The sequence below is a fragment of the Pan troglodytes genome, chromosome 6 (genome assembly GCF_028858775.2).
Source record: "Pan troglodytes isolate AG18354 chromosome 6, NHGRI_mPanTro3-v2.0_pri, whole genome shotgun sequence".
Classification (NCBI taxonomy): domain Eukaryota; kingdom Metazoa; phylum Chordata; class Mammalia; order Primates; family Hominidae; genus Pan; species Pan troglodytes.
The window spans coordinates 166419286-166436669 of NC_072404.2; the positions used below are offsets into that span (position 1 = coordinate 166419286).

Here is a 17384-nt window from a genome sequence, read left to right on the forward strand (position 1 = left end):
TGTGAGAGTAAATCTGGTCGAGCATGATTTCTACCTTTAATGTTCCAGTTTTGCTTTTGAGAAGCATCTGACAGTTGTGGGTTTGGCAGCTGAGGGCGCACTGGTCACTGCGGGCAGGCCTTCTCCCCATTGAGCCCATTGCAGCCTCTGCCTGACTCACAGGAGGGCGCTCCCCCAGCCCTACTCTCTTCTTTCATGGCAAACTTCTTTCTCAGGGAAGTCAGAGTGCTGGGAAGAGGCCAGTGGAGCTGTGAGCCCTGAGTTCTCACTCTAGCCCCTTCTTTACCACCTTGTGGGCTGCCTGGGCAGGTCTCAGGGCCTCACCTGCTTCAGCTGAGCAAGGCCGGGGCCAGACGGCCACCCTACCTCGTGTCTGCATATACCCCCCATTCACTCTAAAAAGTCCCCGCATCCCTTCAGCCTCCTCCTCAGGGTGTCACCCAGCTCCCCGTCCACCGACTATCGATTATTGTTCCTGGCTGCAGCCACCTGGGACTCCAGCGAGCTGGGCTGATGGGTCTCACTGCCTTTCCTGTCCCCCCATGCGCTGGTCCACTGACTGGGGGTTCCCGTCAGAGCTCAACCAGCAGCATTCCTCTGGTGGGGTTCATCCTGTCTGGTCTGCGCCCCCAGCCCCACCTTCAGGACCCCCTCGTGCCAGCCTGCGCCAGCCCTGTCTTTACTTGGGTCAACCTCCAGGCAGCGCCCCTCCTCCAGTGCAGCTGCCAGGCCCAGGGGCGCCAGGAGGCTTCCCTCGGGAGTCCGAGGTGACCACCACAAGTGACTCCAACAGTGTCCAACTGATCTGATCAGCAAAGGAATTTCCATTGCTCAGCTCAGACCCAAATTCATTGAGAAAGGAACAATTCCAACCTTCTTGAGAAGGAGGGGCTGGGATATTTTCCACAGCCACAAAGAAAGGAGAGGCTTAAAAATATCCTCAACTCCGTCTTCGGAACAATCCCCCACACTCCTCCTCCTGCAAACCTTTGGTCCACCATCGGGTCTCAATTAAGCCATTACCTATGGAATTTGTCCCCATCCGTATGAGCTGTAGGCTCTGGTGCCTTTCCCTGCACCCAGCGGGGAGCCACTGTGCCCCCAAGAGGGAAGCATCAGGCTCCGTTCAGTGGATGGGCAGTGCCTCCCTGCCCCACATGCAGCCGCAGGCACTGAGCTCGCTGCCTGTCCTGGGTCCACGTCGCTGGGTGCTACTGACCACCTCCCAGCTGTCCACGTTTTTGCTTCCCCAGAGAGCCAAGGGCCCTCACGTGCAGGGGCCCATATCTCTGACCCCTCAGCCCCACCAGAGGCCTATGTATGGTGAGACTCAGCCCAAGCCCCCAGCCAGGCTGACCTGTTCACAATGGACGTGTGTCCTCGGTACACCTGCAGACACTGCCCAGTCAGCACGTCCCACCTCCTGATGGTGCAGTCGGCGCTGCATGTGAAGGCAGCCTCATCCTCCAGCTGGCAGAAGGTCACATAGCTTTCGTGTCCTGCAGATGAGGGACAGGGGAGATGTGAGCATACTGGGGATGCCAGCTCCTGCTTTTCTTCTGGGAACAATGTTTGAAAAGGGAAGAAAGCAGGATGTAGAGAGTGTTTGAGACAAGCTGGAGTCAATTAGCATTAGTTTTGTTTTGTTTTTTTTTTGAGACAGAGTCTCAGTCTGTCACAAGGCTGGAGTACAGTGGCGCGATCTGGGCTCACTGCAACCTCTGCCTCCCAGGTTCAGGTGATTTTCCTGCCTCAGCCTCCTGAGTAGCTGAGATTACAGGCGCATACCACTATACCTGGCTAATTCTTTGTATTTTTAGTAGAGATGGGGTTTCGCCGTGTTAGCCAGGCTGGTCTCAAACTCCTGACCTCAAGTGATCTGCCTGCCTTGGCCTCCCAAAGTGCTGGAATTACAGGCGTGAGCCACTGCGCCCAGCCCTCAACTCATCCTTCTTAAAGAATGACTTCAGTCTGAGTGATTCTCAGAAAGCACGGGGTACCAGTGAGGCACGACAGATAGTCAGGGAAGTAACCATGTCCTCAGGACGCAGCAACCATGGCGACTGCGCCGTCAACACAATAAGCCCCAGCATTCGCACGGCAGGCAAGCTCATTCAAGCAAAGCTATCTTCAGTAGGGACTTTCCCCTGTAGAGAGCACGTGCACTTTGATTTTTACGGGTCCTCAGAGTGACCCTTTGCTCATTACAATAGTAAAAAACACACCCCTGGATGGAGATTTAAGATGCCAGTGAGACATGTGATGTATGAACAGGGATGCACAGCCACTGTGCATGAGCACCCAGAACATGCTTCCCAGCAACCCCCTTCCCCACCTGCTCATGAATAATCAGGTAAGACTCCTAAAAAGGGATCCTCCCTCCAGCCGGTCTTTGCTCTCTCATCCTCACAGGCAGCCCACCCTGACTCCCCTCTTGGGGCGTCCTGCCTATTCTGCACCTAACTTTCAGGGTATTCTTCCTCCTGTGCAATACAATACATTGCTCTATGCTGCATCCCCTTTGCTGTGTGTCTCCTGTTTCAATTCTGTTAAACTAAGAAGACAAGAACTGAGGTTTCACAGCAGCCATCAACAGCAGGAGCAATCCAGGGGCACTCGCCTGTACCCTAAACCTTCTGTTTCCTCGGCTTCCACTCTTGCCTTCCTCCCTCCTCATTCTTTATCATCTCCTTTTAGTCATTTTCAAACCTTTCAGCTTTTGCATTCCACATTTCCTCACCTGGGATGGGGACAATGCCTGCCTCACGGGATGTAGCGCAGACTTAGGACAGAGGCAGCCGCAGAGGGAATGGCACATGTCGCTATTTTCCTTACACTGGGGAGAGATACTGTGGTAGGCAGAACGACGGCCCCAAGACAGCAGGTCCTAATCCCTGGAACCTGTCAATGTGACCTTACTTGGAAAGGGGTCTTTGTGGATGTGACGAGGTTAAGGACTTGGACTGGGGAGATTATCCTAGATTATCCAGGTGGGTCCTAAATACAACCGCAAGTGGCCAGGCACGGTGGCTCACGCCTGTAATTCCAGCACTTTGGGAGGCCGAGGCAGGTGGATCACAAGGTCAGGAGTTCAAGATCAGCCTGGCTAAGATGGTGAAACCCCGTCTCTACTAAAAATACAAAAAATTAGCCGGGCATGGTGGTGGGCGCCTATAATCCCAGCTACTCGGGAGGCTGAGGCAGAGAACTGCTTGAACCCGGAAGGCGGAGGTTGCAGTGAGCTGAGGTCGCACCACTGCACTCCAGCCTGGGCAACAGAGCAAAACTCTGCCTCAAAAAAAAAAAAAAAAATATATATATATATATATATATATAGAGAGAGAGATCTATATATATATAAATATATATATAAATATATATATATATATATATATCTCCACAAATGTCCTTACAAGAGCGAGGCCAGGGAGATGTGATATACTCGGAAGAGGAGGCCGTGAAGGTGAAGGCAGAGATGGATGTGGCCAAGAGCACAGGAATGCCAGCAGCCACTAGGGCTGGAAGAGGCCAGGAACCGACCGTTCCCTGCAGGGTTTAGATGTGGCCCTGCTGACACCCTGCTTTCATCCCAGGGACGCTCATTTCAGCCCTCTGGGTTCCAGCACTGTGAGGAATCAACTTCACTTGTTTCCAGGCACCAAGCATCCTCCTTTATCACAGCAGCCCCAGGACACTAACATAGACACAGAGACAATGAAACACAGCCTTGCCCTCCAAGGGAGCTCCAGGCCCAGAAGGGAAGACAGTCAAGGGCAGCATGTGGTCAGCAGGGCTCGGCACCCCACTGGCAGCGGCTGGCCGGGGCTCGGGAGAGAAGCCTGAGCACTGGGGACCAGGAAGAGGGTGACTCGGTGCCCGTAGGGAGAACAGCGGCTAGGAAAGCAGGCGTGCAGGGACTGGCTCCATGGGGCGCCTCCAGGCCAGAGTCTGAGTGATCGGTAGAGATGACTGATGAGGCCGGGATGTGGCCAGAATGGAGGGCCAAGAGTGGAGGGCCATGCCAGGGTGTCTGGGGTCTCAGCACCTGAGCTACCCCACCAGCTGGTTGGGACTCTATCTCATGGGTGCAGTTAGATAGCTTGACTATCACCCTGGCTGCCAGATCAATGTTTATGCCTCAGGCATTGCTTAGCAGCCCTGGGGGCCCTCAGGGTCTCTGATCTTAGTAGGGCCTGCCCTTCAGGTAAAGATGGTGTGTATACAGTTGTCCCCCAATATATACAGTTGCCCCCAACACCCATCAGGGATTAGTTCCAGGATCCCCTGCAGACACCAAACTCCACAACGCTCAGGTCCCTGTGGTGTAGTATTTGCCCATAACCTATGCAATCCTCCTGCACACTTCAGTTCATCTCTAGGTTACTTATGACACCCACTGCGATGGCTACACATCGCTTCACTTGTGTGGATTCAGTGTAGGACTCGGTGAGCAGCGAAGCCAAATTTTGCTTTTTGGAGCCTTGTGGAATTTTTTTTTCCTGGATGTTTTTCATCTGTGGTTAGACGAACCCACAGGTGCAGAACGTGTTGGGCAGGAAGGCCCAACTGGATTTGAGGAACTCGGGGACCAGGAAGTCAAATCAAAAGACTGTTAGAACTAAGAGCCATTTTACAGATGAGACAATGGACAAATTCAAACATCCACACATTTGGGGGACGTACTTATTACATTAAGAATTTTGATAGAATTTTTAAATTTCATTTAGACAGCTGGTATTGGGTAGACAGGGATTTAGAATTTCCTGGGTAGTTTCAAGCCAATTCACATCCACCCCTTCCCCCGACCCCCTGAGTTTAAGTTCAGTTACTCTTGGAAAAACGCAACTTCCTGAGTTCTAAGAAACATAATTTAACAAAAAAGTTTTCCAGCCTCCCTGGAGGGCATATACCAGGCCGCTAAGAAAACAATGTACGGATTAAGTCAACATTTGAAGAAACTGCAGATTCTGTTTCCCTTAAAATACATGTCGGCTTAAACATTGAGGGCAATGTGTTTGTCAAAACACAGGCTAGATTTTTGCCAACCCCAGAGGGTTTATAAAATATGTTAAGATTGTCAATAAACTTTCCCTGGGAACAGATCCGTCCCACCCTCCCTGCTGCCACCAGGAGGGCTCAGCAGAGAGATTGCGGCTGGAGACACCCAAGATGGAAAGGTAATCAAGGTGTGCTGTGGGCATTCAGGTGCCAGGCACCTGCCTAAGGATCCTGTGGGGCCGATGCCAAGCCCAGCTGCTCCCAACGCATCTCAGCCCCAGGAAGGTGAAGCGCAGCAGTGAGTCATATGTTAAGCCAAGAAAAGCACTTAAAAGCCAATGGCGGCTAGTGAGCTGTGGCATCTCTACCTGGTGGAACTGAAGCCTGAAGCCAGGGATGCTGAACACCTGAGATGAGGGACCACTTTATGATGTGTGTAAGGAATAAAGGCCATATACGCAGATGATGGTAAATTGATAAAAATGTAAATGCATACAAATATTGAAGAAAACAGGCAATGATGAAAGGACGGTTTAAAAAAAACTCCATTTCTGAACTGGGCCAGGCTGCCCTGATGCCCTCTGCCCTGTGGCAGAGCCTGGCACTGAGCCCACAGAGGCCCACAGCGCTCAGGGTTCTGCTGTGGACAGGCCTCTTCCCCTGGGTTTCTAAGCACTCACCCACATCTGAACACACGCCCGAGTGAGTCACGGGTCAGAGCCGGGCCAACAGAGCATGTCCCCAACCCCAATCCCCATGTTCCACAGAACACAAAACAGGCCTCCACTGACCCAGGCCTGCGGGGTCACCCTAGCGGGGAGGAGGCGGAACCAGGCCTGCCACCCCTGGAGCTGAGGCCCCCACCCCAACCCCGAGGACCCCAGGACAGAAGAGGGAAGGCATGGGGGCGGGCTCATCACACCTCCAGGGGCTGCAGGGATTGTGCAGAATAAGCAAAAAAGCCAAACTAAAAATAAATATTTCTGAAGGGATGAAGAATGCAGATAAGATGCAGTTATTATGTTCAAAGAACATGCTGAGGCTGACGGTTTTCTGCCAAGGTAGCGCCTGCACACCCTGGGGACTCGCTGGAAGTTTCAAGTCAAACTGCTTCCTCCCTCACCACCCCAATGCAGGAAAAGCAGCTCAGAGCTTCGGACCTGCTGGTGGCGGGTCTCTGCCGGCGGTGGGCTGCAGTGGGCCCGGTGCCCCTGACTTGCGTGGAAGCCGTGTCTCCCTTCCCTGTGTCCCAGCTTTAGACAACGGACTGGACAGCCACCCTGGAAGCCACACGGGGCAGGGATGGCACTGCTGACCTGGTTTGCTCCAGCCCTTGTAGCACAAGGGTTATTTTCACCTGTGGGGGAAGCCCCACTGAGCCTGCTGTCCAGGACTGAGCCTTCCTCTGCTCCCTAATCCCCCTCTTTTCCACCCTGCCCCCGCCATCTGCATGGACTTCACAGTGGGCTCACTCTTATCTAAGACTCCCATTGGGTTAGAAAAGAGGGAGCCCACCGTGGGTTCAGACAAGTGGGAGCCGCAGCCGGAGACTCTAGGTCAGGATATGTTCCCCTCCCCCAGCTCCGACCCTGCAGGGCTCCCTCAGGCTGGCTGTGGCCATCCAACCTGGAAGGAAGCCCTCTCAGCTGTTTCCAGGATGCAGTGGCTGCGTCCCCGACTCAGGCCCAGAAGAGGTGACAGCCTTGCTGTTCCGAGCCACGGCCACTGTGGTTCCCTTATGCTCCACCCGCATTTTGCAGTGTCCCTTTATTAAACTCTCCTGGTAGAACCCAGTTTCGAGGGTGCTGGGACCCTGAGGCAGGTGACATCTGGGCCCAGAAGCACCGACAGCGTGGCTGGAATGGACACTGACGTGGCCACCAGAGACTTGTAGCAAATCTGCAAGCCCCCACTTTGAACCAAGACCTACGCAGCTTGGCTTTCTGGACTTCTCCGGTGGGAGCGGTCAGTTGCCCCCAAGCTGTGTGAGGCTGCTGTGGCTCTCGTCACCGGCGTGCGCAGGCCTCCTTCAGCCCAGTCTTCTGGGCCACTGCTGTCCCGCCAGGCTTCACAGGGAATCTCCTATGCCACCGGCTCCCAGCAAATGGGAATGTGGGGTTGTACCCAGGAAATGAACAACAATCCCCGCCCCCTCATGTTAGAAGACGAGGAAGCGTGTGGGACAGCCACAGTGGACTGCCACCTTCAGGCTGAGTCCCCTACTCAACAGGAACAGGATAGGATAGGTACTACCATTTTGGAAAATGTCACTCATCTCATTGAACCAATAAAGTGCCCCCAAATAAGGAGATATTCAATGAATAAACCTGAAAAAGAGGAGGTCAGGGAAAAGCAAGTGGCAAGTAATTCTTCTCTTTGCAGAGTAATTGCAATGAAGCCTTTTTCACTGTGAGCTCACCAACCGCATTTGAAAGGCAATTCCGTGTATGAACAAGTGAATGCACCCACAGGGAGGGGCTCCCCGCACACCGGTTCTGCAGCCCACTCTCCCTGGGGCCTCCGGGAGCAGCACCTCACCCACCAAGCCCGCACGCCACAGGGAACGGCCTTCACTCTTCCTCTCCCTCTCACCCTTTGGCCCAAACTTTCTTAAGCTCTGCGAGACATCCAGGAAAGCCTGCAGTCCCTGATTGCCCCTGCTGCCATGAACAGAGCCAGAGGTCTCTAGAGGAAAAGCGTACGTAGGAGTCGCCAGCCCCAGCCACTCTGCTGAAAAATCCAGATTTCTCTGAGAAAATCTCAGATTTCTCTGAGAAATCCAGGACCGGCCAACCACAGGCTCTTGTGGGCCCAGAGCTGTGCAAGGGCCAGGACGGAACCAAAGTGGAAAGAGATCTAGATTTAGAGTTAGGATGCTTCTAGGGATGGGGCCACCACAGACCAGCCATGTGGTCTGGACACAACCTCCCCCGCAGCAGTAAGAGAAGCACCGTACAGTCTTCAGAAGCCCTCTCTGCCATGGACCAGCTGCGGGACCCTGGACAAGTCCTGCCACTGCACCGCGCCTCGAGGGATGTTGGCGACAGCACCCACCCCATTGTCGGTGGTATCTAGAAAACAACAAGAATGCTGTGTATGCTGCTAATGAGTCTGCACCTCCCCACTCTCCTCTGTGAACTGGTGTCAATCCCACCCACCTCAGAGTTGTGAGGATTCATTACACAATAAAAAAGCACAAAGATGTGTTATTTATAAAATATAGGGCACTAAACAAATGTTAAGACATTTTAATAATATTTCACTGACAGAAAAAAAAATCCTGCAGGAGAAAGGAACTGGCAACACCTTGCTTTCTTTGGGAGTCCACACAAAAGGACTGTCACACACTGACAATGACTCTTTTGCAAGTTGAGCGTATCAGTAGAATCTCAGGATAAAGAAAGATGACCTCTGTCCCCGTCCTTGAAAATTCCTGAAAATGCCAACCCATATAACAGCAAAAACAATCCTAGCAAAATGGGCCACAGTTCTTTCATTCCAGTGTCCTGCTTGAGCGGGGATAGCCCTGCCCTCAATTAGGGCAGAAGGTTGGGCACCCTCCCTGGGAAGTGAGTGTCAGTACCTCAAGGGGACAAGCAGCCATGAGGGTCACCAAAGTGGGTGTGAAGGAAGGAGGCACAGGTGCCAGACACAGAGCTGGGCAGGAGGGTGGGCCCTGGAGGCTTGGTGAGGCTCCAGAGCTGCCGTGGGGGCAAAGCCAAGTGCCCACCAGGCTACAGGCAGCCTGGCAAAGCCTGGAGCCTCACTGGGGAGAAACCCCACCTAATTGTGGGCTAAGCTGGGCTCCCACAACCCGTCCCCAGCCCAGGGGCTCCCGGGGCCAGCTGTGCGTAAGACCCACCCAAAAGCTTGTTAGAAATGCCAATTCTAGGCCGGGTGCAGTGGCTCACACTTGTAATCTCAGCACTTCGGGAGGCCAAGGCGGGTGGATCACCTGAGGTCGGGAGTTCAAGACCAGCCTGGCCAACATGATGAAGCCCCACGTCTAATAAAAATACAAAAAAATTAGCCGGGCGTGGTGGCGAGCACCTGTAATCCCAGCTATTCAGGAGGCCAAGGCAGGAGAATCGCTTGAACCCGGGAGGCGGAGGTTGCAGTGAGCCAAGATCATGCCACTGCACTCCAGCCTGGGCAACAAGAGCGAAACTCCATCTCAAAAAACAACAACAAGAAGAAATGCCAGTTCTACAGCCCTATTCACGGAGGACTGCATCACTGGAGCCCAGGCCTGGGGATCTGCATTTCTGAAACACCACCCACCCCTCTACCCCCAAGACAGTCTTATGTTTGGGAGCAATACCAACTGGACTTAACACTTCTAAAAGACCTCACATTTTCCATTCCTGGTTGAATGCCTATAAGTGTGTGTGGCTGTTTGGGGGGGATGTGTGTTAGTTTGTGGCCACCTCTCCATTATCCACACCAACTCCCAAGTAACCGGTAATCCAAAAGTCATCCCTGTTGGGTTTGAAATATCTGCCCTAACTATTTAATATTTTTTTCTTTTTTTTTTTTTTTTTTTAGACAGAGTCTGGCTCTGTCACCCAGGCTGGAGTGCAGTGGCACGATCTTGGCTCACTGCAACCTCTGCCTCCTGGGTTCAAGTGATTCTCCTGCCTCAGCCTCCAGAGTAGTTGGAATTACAGGCGCCCGCCACCACGCCCAGCTAATTTTTTGTATTTTTATTAGACACAGGGTTTCATCATGTTGGCCAGGCTGGTCTCAAACTCCTGACCTCTGGTGATCCACCCGCCTTGGCCTCCCAAATTGTTGGGATTACAAGTGTGAGCCACCGAGCCTGGTCAACTGTTCTTATTTAAAACCAGCAGTATCAGGATTAGCCAATATTGGGGCTAATATCCTACCTAAGTTGGAAGGCCTGGGCGAGGCCACAGAGAGTTCACTGATGATGGTGGAAAAGCCCGCGGTGATAAAGAACTACCCACAGCAGAAAGCCTCGCGGCTCATCCAGGGGACTACGTGTGCTACCTGGGCAGTAGGAGGGCCAGAGCTGAAAGGGACCTCACAGTGCATGGGACAGGCCCAGGGGAAGGTGCACCCGAGGCACACTGACCTCCTGAGTGAGTACAGGACACAAATAGAAACCAACAGGCATGCAGGCAGGGTTTACAGCAATGAGAGGGCTCAGACTGCCATCTACCCCTCACTGGCTGTGCGACCTGGGCGAATTACTTAACTCCCAGCCTGTTTCCACGTCTGTATGTGGGGTAACATAGTGTAACGACGGCACACTTCTCCGCACCGCTGGCCCTTAACAAGCCCCTATTGCTGCTGTGAGAGTCGTCAACAGGAAATGCCAGCAGAAGAGCACAATTGGCCACAAAGAGGCCACAAGGCACCTAGAGACAAGGGAAGGTTTGCTTAGAAGGAGTATAGGTGCAACTTTTTGTTTGTTAACATTGTTGTCAAGGGAGATTTCCTGCCGCTGGTTGACAAATGATCTTCGCCTTTGTAGCGGACGCCCCTCGACCCACCCACCCGATCCCGGCCGCACCCTCCTCTGCACCCGCACCCCACCCCCAGACCTCACCCTGCCCTGCCGTGCGCTCAACAGCCAGATGCTGGGCCCAGACAAGCGCTCTTCCGTGAGTGTGCCGGGATGAGCGGGGGCTGGACTTCTAGAAAGGGGTCTGCGGGCGCAGGAGCTGGGGTCCGCGGTCTGGGGCCGGTGAGCTGCGGCGAAGAGGGCAGGGAGGGAGTGGGAGGGTCTACCTTGCAGGAGCGCGCAGCACTGGCCGTCCGCGGTGCTCCAGAGCCGGGCCGTGCCGTCCTCGCTGCCCGTCAGCAGGCGCTGCCCGTCGGGGCTCAGGCTCAGCCAGTTGATGCCCCCGCGGTGGTCGGCGCAGACCCTCAGGGCCGACCCGCCGCCCCCCATCCCGCTGGCAGGGCGGGGAACAAGAAGGAGCTGCGCCCCGCTAGGGAGGGGCGCCCCGGGGTCCGCGCGGCGGCTCCGTACGACTGCGGCCCGCGGCCATCGCGGGGAACGGGGAGCCCGACTCCTGCGGAGGCACGCGGCGAGGGGAGGGTGAAGGACCCTAGCTCCCCGCTGCCTCCAGCCTCTGGGCCCGCGAACCCAGGGCGCTGCGGGGGGCGGCCCACTCGGGACCTCCGCCCTGGGTAGAGTCCTGGGCGCGCGGGCAGAGAGAACCCCCTTCCCAGCACCGCTCGGAGGATCCACACCCCACCGGGCGAACAAGGCAGCTGCGTCTCTGGTGCACAAGGAGCCCCCCGCCTCCTCTCGCGCCCACGGGGCGGGGGCGGGGAGAGGAACACGGGAAGCCGAGCGCCCCGCGCCCTCCCCGGCCGAGCGCGGAACAATACGGTCCAGCCTGGCTCCTCCTCAGAGACCACCCCTCACCCGATCCCCTCCCACTTCTCGGGCTGCGCCCCAGCCCCCACCCCGCGCGCCTGCAGCCTCCCCCGTTCGTCGCTGTGCGGGTCCAGGGGACGGCTCCACGTGCGACCCTCCCAGCTGCCCGGGCTGCGCCTCTGGGCTCTGGCCTCTGCCACCTCCGCCGCCGGGGCCTGGGTCCCCTGAGCCAAGGGCCGGGACGAGGGAGGGGGAGGCGGACAAAGGGTCGGGGTCGGGGAGAATCGCGCGCCGGGAACTCATTTGGGGCGCAGCTCCACCGACCCCTCGGCTACTCGCCTCCACCAGGCAAGCCAGGTCCTCCCATGCTCTGAGCCCTAAGGACTCTGCCCGAGGGGCTCTCGGGGACTTGGGGGCGGTCCCCCAATGGAGGGTGCGACAGGGAAAGCCCCGAGTCCGCCCTCCCTGGGAAATCACGCGCACACCCAGGATTTGGTCTGGCCGGAGTGGGGATGAGGTGCGAGCCGCTGCGGGGTCGGTGGAGCCGGGATGTCAAGTTCACCTTCCAGCCGCCGCGGGCTCCCTCGGCCTGGGGCGCCTCTAATGGCCCCCGGGGTCGGCCTGAGCCCTCCCGGAGCACCCGGCGGCTGGTTTCCATTAGAGCAGTTCCGGCGCCGACTTCGCTGGGGGCGGGGAAGGTGACCCCCCTACTCGGATCCCCCAGGTCCTAAAGGTAGCAGGATTTCCAGAACGCTCCGGGGCTCTCAGGAGCCTAGGGAGAAGGGCAAGGAAGGGGCGTCTTTGGCGAGCTAGCCCGCAATGGGACGACCAGTACTGCACGCTCTGCTCTATCCAGACTCCAAAAGAAAACCCCATCGTGGGGTGTCCCAGGCCGTTGGGTCGTTTATAGCCAGAGTGGCCTAACCAGAGAAATCCGTTCTTTTCCCTCCAAACTTGTAAAGCAGCTGGCGCCTCAGCTTAAGGAGCGTGGCCCTTCCTTAGCAGGTGATGGAGAGGGGGGCAGTGGAGGAGCGTTAGGACGAGATTTGGGGTCATCCAGCCGGAGAGAGGGAGGCCGAAAGGAGAGACGTTTTCAGGAGGTGGAGGCTTCAGCATTTGGATGCCTGCGAGGCGGGAGAGGCCGGGGAGCCTGTCTTGTGCTGAGAGGCTGGGTAGACTGTTTTGTACCCTACAGGCTGATCACCAGTTCCTCTTAGGAACCGGTGAACCTCAGGGGGCCATTGCACATCCAGGTGTGAAACTGCGGTGTGGCCTCCAGGTGAGGACAGACACGGTGTAGTGGGGATCTTGGGCAGGCCCTGCGGCTGCAGCCCTTGGGGAAGGTGAATGTGAGGACCATGGAGGCTGGGAGGGTTTATCCGGAGAAGTGCCAGAGGAAACCCAAACTTTCTGGGCAGAGGGGCCAAGGAGAACCAGGCATCGACTCTTTTGGAAACTAAGAGGGGAGGGGTTTGAAAGCAGTTTGGGAGCTGGGGACAGATCGTAGGTTGGGCGAGCTTGCCTGGTCGTGGGCCAGAGGAAAGAACCACCAGGAGAAAAGCTTAACTTTCAAGGAGGTCACCCAGGATTCCTGAGCAAGGTGGCACCCATGCACTCTGGTTCCTCTCCTCTGCAGCCAACACAAGCCATCAGCCCCATGCTCAGCTCCCAGCAGGCAGAGCGTTCAGAAGCGCCAGCGCCATCAGCTTGGGAGCCTGCAGTCCACACACCGTTGACCTTACCTACTTCCTCTTTCCAGGTTGATAGATTTTTTGTTCTTGGCTTCTCCACCTCCCCCACCCCTCCTTCTCTGGTTTGGCACAAAGTGGCCCCCTGGTGGGGATGAGCCAGCCATCTCTGGGGGTTGAGTCTGGACTGTAGAGCTGTGGGTGCAGATGTCCTCAGCCAGCCTGTCTTCCCTTTTCTCTTGCAGGTCGTAGATTACAGACTCTCCTCTGGGAAATTGCCCCCAGATCTAACAGGAGTACAAGAAGCTGGGTAGATTGGAAAACAGCACCGAATTCCCCTGGAACTGAGGTCTCCCCTAATTCCCCTGAAACTGGGGTCTCCCCCAACCTCCACCTTGAGATAGCAAAGCTATAGAGACCCAGGAGTCAGGCTGGGTCCCCAGCAGAACCTGGGCTCCCTTCCCCTTTCACACCTTTAACTCTTCTGGAGCCTCCAAGAGGGCCTGGAGTCCCGTGGTGCCCAGGCCCTCCTGGACCTAATCACTTTATAAATGGAAGGCACCGTGGGAAGGGAACCTGGTAGGGTGTAGGAGGAAATGGTTAAGCTTTAAGAAGCAAGAAATGGGCAGTGTTTAACAAGTGAAGGGTTGGGGGGCGGGTGCATTTTGTGCCAGGGAGTGCTCATTCCCCGTGCCACAGGGACTGCCACAATTTACCCTGCTGGAAAGAGTGACCCTCTGGGGCCTCTCTGAGAAGCATGGTGAAAGCTGGATATTCTTGAGTTGTGTGTGTGTGTGTAGGTGGTGACAGAGGGAGGCACCTTGAGGGGCGCCCACAGGGAACGTTATAGCCAGAGCTTTGTCAGAATTGCTTTTTCCCTTCTGGCACAACCTGCAGTGCTGGTGGTGAGGGTGCCTGTGGTCATCATCTTCATAGTTTGGGTACTTACTGTGTGTCAGGTACTATGCTAAGTGCTAGTATTTTTCAACAGGACGGAAGCCTTCCCAGTCCTGCAGCCACCTGCAGACTCTCACAAGCACGGTGTTCCCGGGAGAAGATCTTGCTACCCCAGGCCCAGGGCAGTCGAGAGAAAACGGGAAGCCCTGAAGGTTTTTCACCCCGGGGGTGAGAGTGTGTGATCGAAGATATATTTGAGGGTAATTGTACAGAGAGTCCCAACTTAGCATTGTTCAACTTTATGATGGTATGAAAGTGATGACATTCAGTAGAAATTGTACTTCAAGTGCCAATACAATCAGTTTTTCACTTTTGGTGCAGTATTCAATAAATTACATGAGATATTCAACACTTTACTTTAAAATAGGCTTTGTGTAAGATGATTCTGCCCAAATGTAAGGCTGATGCAAGTGCTCTGAGCACATTTAAGGGAAAGCTGGGCTAAGCAATGATGTTCCACAAGTTAGGCATATTAAATGCATTTTTGACTTAGAATATTCTCAACTTGCAATGGGTTTATCAGAACATGACATCGTTAATCGCTCAAGGAGCATCTGTACCACTAATGACATAGATGCTGGTTGCAGGAAGGCAGCCAGAGGAGGGCACAGTGTGGAAGAACTCAACTTTTTAAAGACAGAGATCAGCTTTAAATATTGCTAAGAAAGAACTTGGAGAGAGAAGTTGGTGATACCGGAGACAGCAGGCAACAGACAGAGTGAGAGGCCCGAAGAACAAGAAGAGGAGGGAGTCTCTTCTGGGAGCAGAAGGAGTGTCGACTTAAATATTAGGGAGCCAAAGATGAACCTCGCAGAGAACCTGCAAAACCCAGTTGCAGAAATACCTGCCCACACCTAAAACCTCAGTCACTGAAAGTCTGAAGTCAAATGATTATGTGAAATCTTAGTAGTGGGTACATGTGGTTTCATTAGATTACTCTTTGTATCCATATTTGTACTATCTTATAAGCACTATAAGTTTTAAAACCATACAAGAGGCTCTACGGAAAATAAATTGGACTTCATTAAAATTCAAAACGTGTGCATCAAAAGACACTGTCAAGAGAATGAAAAGACAACCCATAGGATGGGAGAAAATCACGTATCTGACAAAGGTCTAAAATCCAGAACATATTAAAAAACTCCTACAATTCAACAATGAAAGACCGCATCCCAGTTTTAAAATGGAAAAAGGACTTGACGTTTCCCCAAAGATGTGCTCGTGACGAATGAGCATGTGAAGAGATGATCACTGTTGGCCGGGCGCAGTGGCTCACGCCTGTAATCCCAGCACTGTGGGAGGCGGAGGTGGGCGGATCACCTGAGGTCAGGAGTTTGAGACCAGCCTGGACAACGTGGTGAAACCCCGTCTCTACTAAAAATAGAAAAAATTAGCCAGGTGTGGTGGCAGGTGCCTGTAATCCAGCTACTCAGGAGGCTGAGGCTGGAGAATCGCTTGAACCTGGGAGGCAGAGGTTGCAGTGAGCTAAGATCATGCCATTGCACTCCAGCCTAGGCAACAAGAGTGAAACTCCGTCTCAAAAAAGAAAGAAAAGAAAAGAAAAGATGCTCACTGTCATTAGTCATAAAGGAAATGCAAATCAAAAGTACAGTGAGATGCCACTTAACACCCACTAGGATGGGTAATCATAGGATGGGAAAAATAAAATAAGTGTGGGTGAGGATGTGGAAAAATCAACCCTCACACACTGCTGGTGAGAATGTAAGATGGTGCAGCTGCTATGTGACCATCTGGCAGTCCCTCAAACGATTAAACATAGAGTTATAATGTGACCCAGCAATTCCATATATACCCAAGAGAAATGAGCATTATTCCTAATAGACAAGGGAAGAAACAGCCCCACGATTCATCAGCCCATGAGTAGATTAACTAAATGTGGTATATGCATATAATGGAATACTGTTCCGCCATGACAAAGAGTGAGGTGCTGATAAATGGTGCGAAGTTCAGGGACCTTGAAAACAGATTAAGTGAAAGAAGTCAGTCACCAAAGACCACATATTACCTGATTCCATTCATCTGTGCGGTCCAGAACAAGGGAGTCTACAGAGATAGTTGGTTAGTGGTTGCCTAGGGCTTGGGGAAGAGGTCTGGGGAGTGGAGAAGTGATGGGTATAGTATACACGGTTCCTTTTTGGGGTGATGAAAATGTTCTAAAATGGACTGTGGTACTGGTTGCTTATTTTAATATATCTGTGAATATATTAAAAAACCATTGAATTGTACACTTTACATGGATCAGCTGTACAGTATGTGAACTATTTCTCCATAAAGCTGGGGTTTTTTTTGTTTTTGTTTTTGTTTTTTATTTAGATGGAGTCTCACTCTGTTGTCCAGGCTGGAGTGCAGTGGCGCGATCTCGGCTCACTGCAACCTCCACCTCCTGAGTTCAAGCGATTCTCCTGCCTCAGCCTCCTGGGTAGCTGGGATTACAGGCACACGCCACCATGGCTGGTTAATTTTTATATTTTTAGTAGAGATGGAGTTTCACCATGTTGGTCAGGCTGGTCTCAAACTCCTGACCTCATGATCCGCCCGCCTCAGCCTCCCAAAGTGCTGGGACTACAGGCGTGAGCCACTGACCCGGCCAAAGCTGTTTTTAAAAAACCATACATACAGTGAGATGTCACTTCATATCCACTAGTCTGGGCCATCATTTTTAAAATGGAAAATCACAAGGGCTGGTGAGGATGTGGAGAAATTGTAACACTCATGCAATGTTGGTGGGAATGTAAGATGGTACTGCCACTTTGGAAAAGAGTGTGGAGCTTCCTTAGTAAGGTTAAACACAGAATTACCATATGATCTAGTAATTCTACTCCTAGGTACATACCCCGGAGAATTGAAAACAGGTGTTCAAACAGAAATTTGGACTTAATGTTCATAGCAGCTCTGTCCACAATAGCCAAAAGGTGGAAACAACCCAAGTTTCCATGAACAGATAAACAGATCAACAAAACGTGCTATGTTCATACAATGGAAGAGTATTAGCTCCAAAAGGAAGCACTGATGCATTCTACAACATGGTTGAGCCTAGAAAACATGCTAAGTGAAAGAAGCCAGACACAAAAGGACCAATGTATGACTCCACTGATGTGAAATCTCCAGAATGGACCAATCCCTACAGAGGGGAGCGGATCGGTGGCTGCCCAGAGCTTGGAGGAGGGGAATAGGGAGTCACTGCTTCCTGGGCACCAGGTTTCGGTTTGGGGTGATGAAATGTTCTATAACCAGACAGTGATGATGGTTGCATAACATTGTAAATATGCTTAATGCCACTGGATTGCACAATTTAAAATGGTTATGATGGTAAATTTTATGTTATGTGTGTTTTACCACGTACACACATAAAACTTATTTTGTGCCAT

The 17384-nt window shown here is 53.2% G+C and overlaps 1 protein-coding gene and 1 long non-coding RNA gene across 12 annotated transcripts in view; one reads left to right on the forward strand and one right to left on the reverse strand.

Annotated features, from left to right (window-relative positions):
- Positions 1 to 12042, reverse strand: part of WDR86 (WD repeat domain 86) — a 38019-nt gene extending 25977 nt beyond the window's left edge. For 3 of the 10 annotated variants that reach the window (XM_009454604.5, XM_009454605.5, XM_009454598.5), the window contains exons 1-2: positions 11913 to 12042; positions 1358 to 1499 (exon numbers count right to left, since the gene is read on the reverse strand). Coding sequence is in view for 7 of the 10 variants with exons in the window: in XM_009454595.5 (XP_009452870.3) it covers positions 1358 to 1499; positions 10753 to 10915 (305 nt within the window). In the remaining 3 variants the exon portion in view is untranslated. Of the gene's footprint in view, positions 1 to 1357; positions 1500 to 10752; positions 11366 to 11912 lie in introns of those variants that run through there. The other 7 variants (XM_001138736.7, XM_009454594.5, XM_009454595.5 and 4 more) reach the window with 6 other exon arrangements.
- LOC112209818 (uncharacterized) lies at positions 10487 to 14359 on the forward strand. 2 transcript variants are annotated; one of them, XR_010158703.1, is made up of 4 exons: positions 10487 to 10708; positions 12987 to 13109; positions 13284 to 13387; positions 14030 to 14359. It is a non-coding gene; the product is annotated as an uncharacterized LOC112209818 (long non-coding RNA). The 2 variants fall into 2 exon arrangements; XR_002944780.3 differs by lacking the exon at positions 10487 to 10708 and adding an exon at positions 12137 to 12629.
- Positions 14360 to 17384: the final 3025 nt, after the last annotated feature.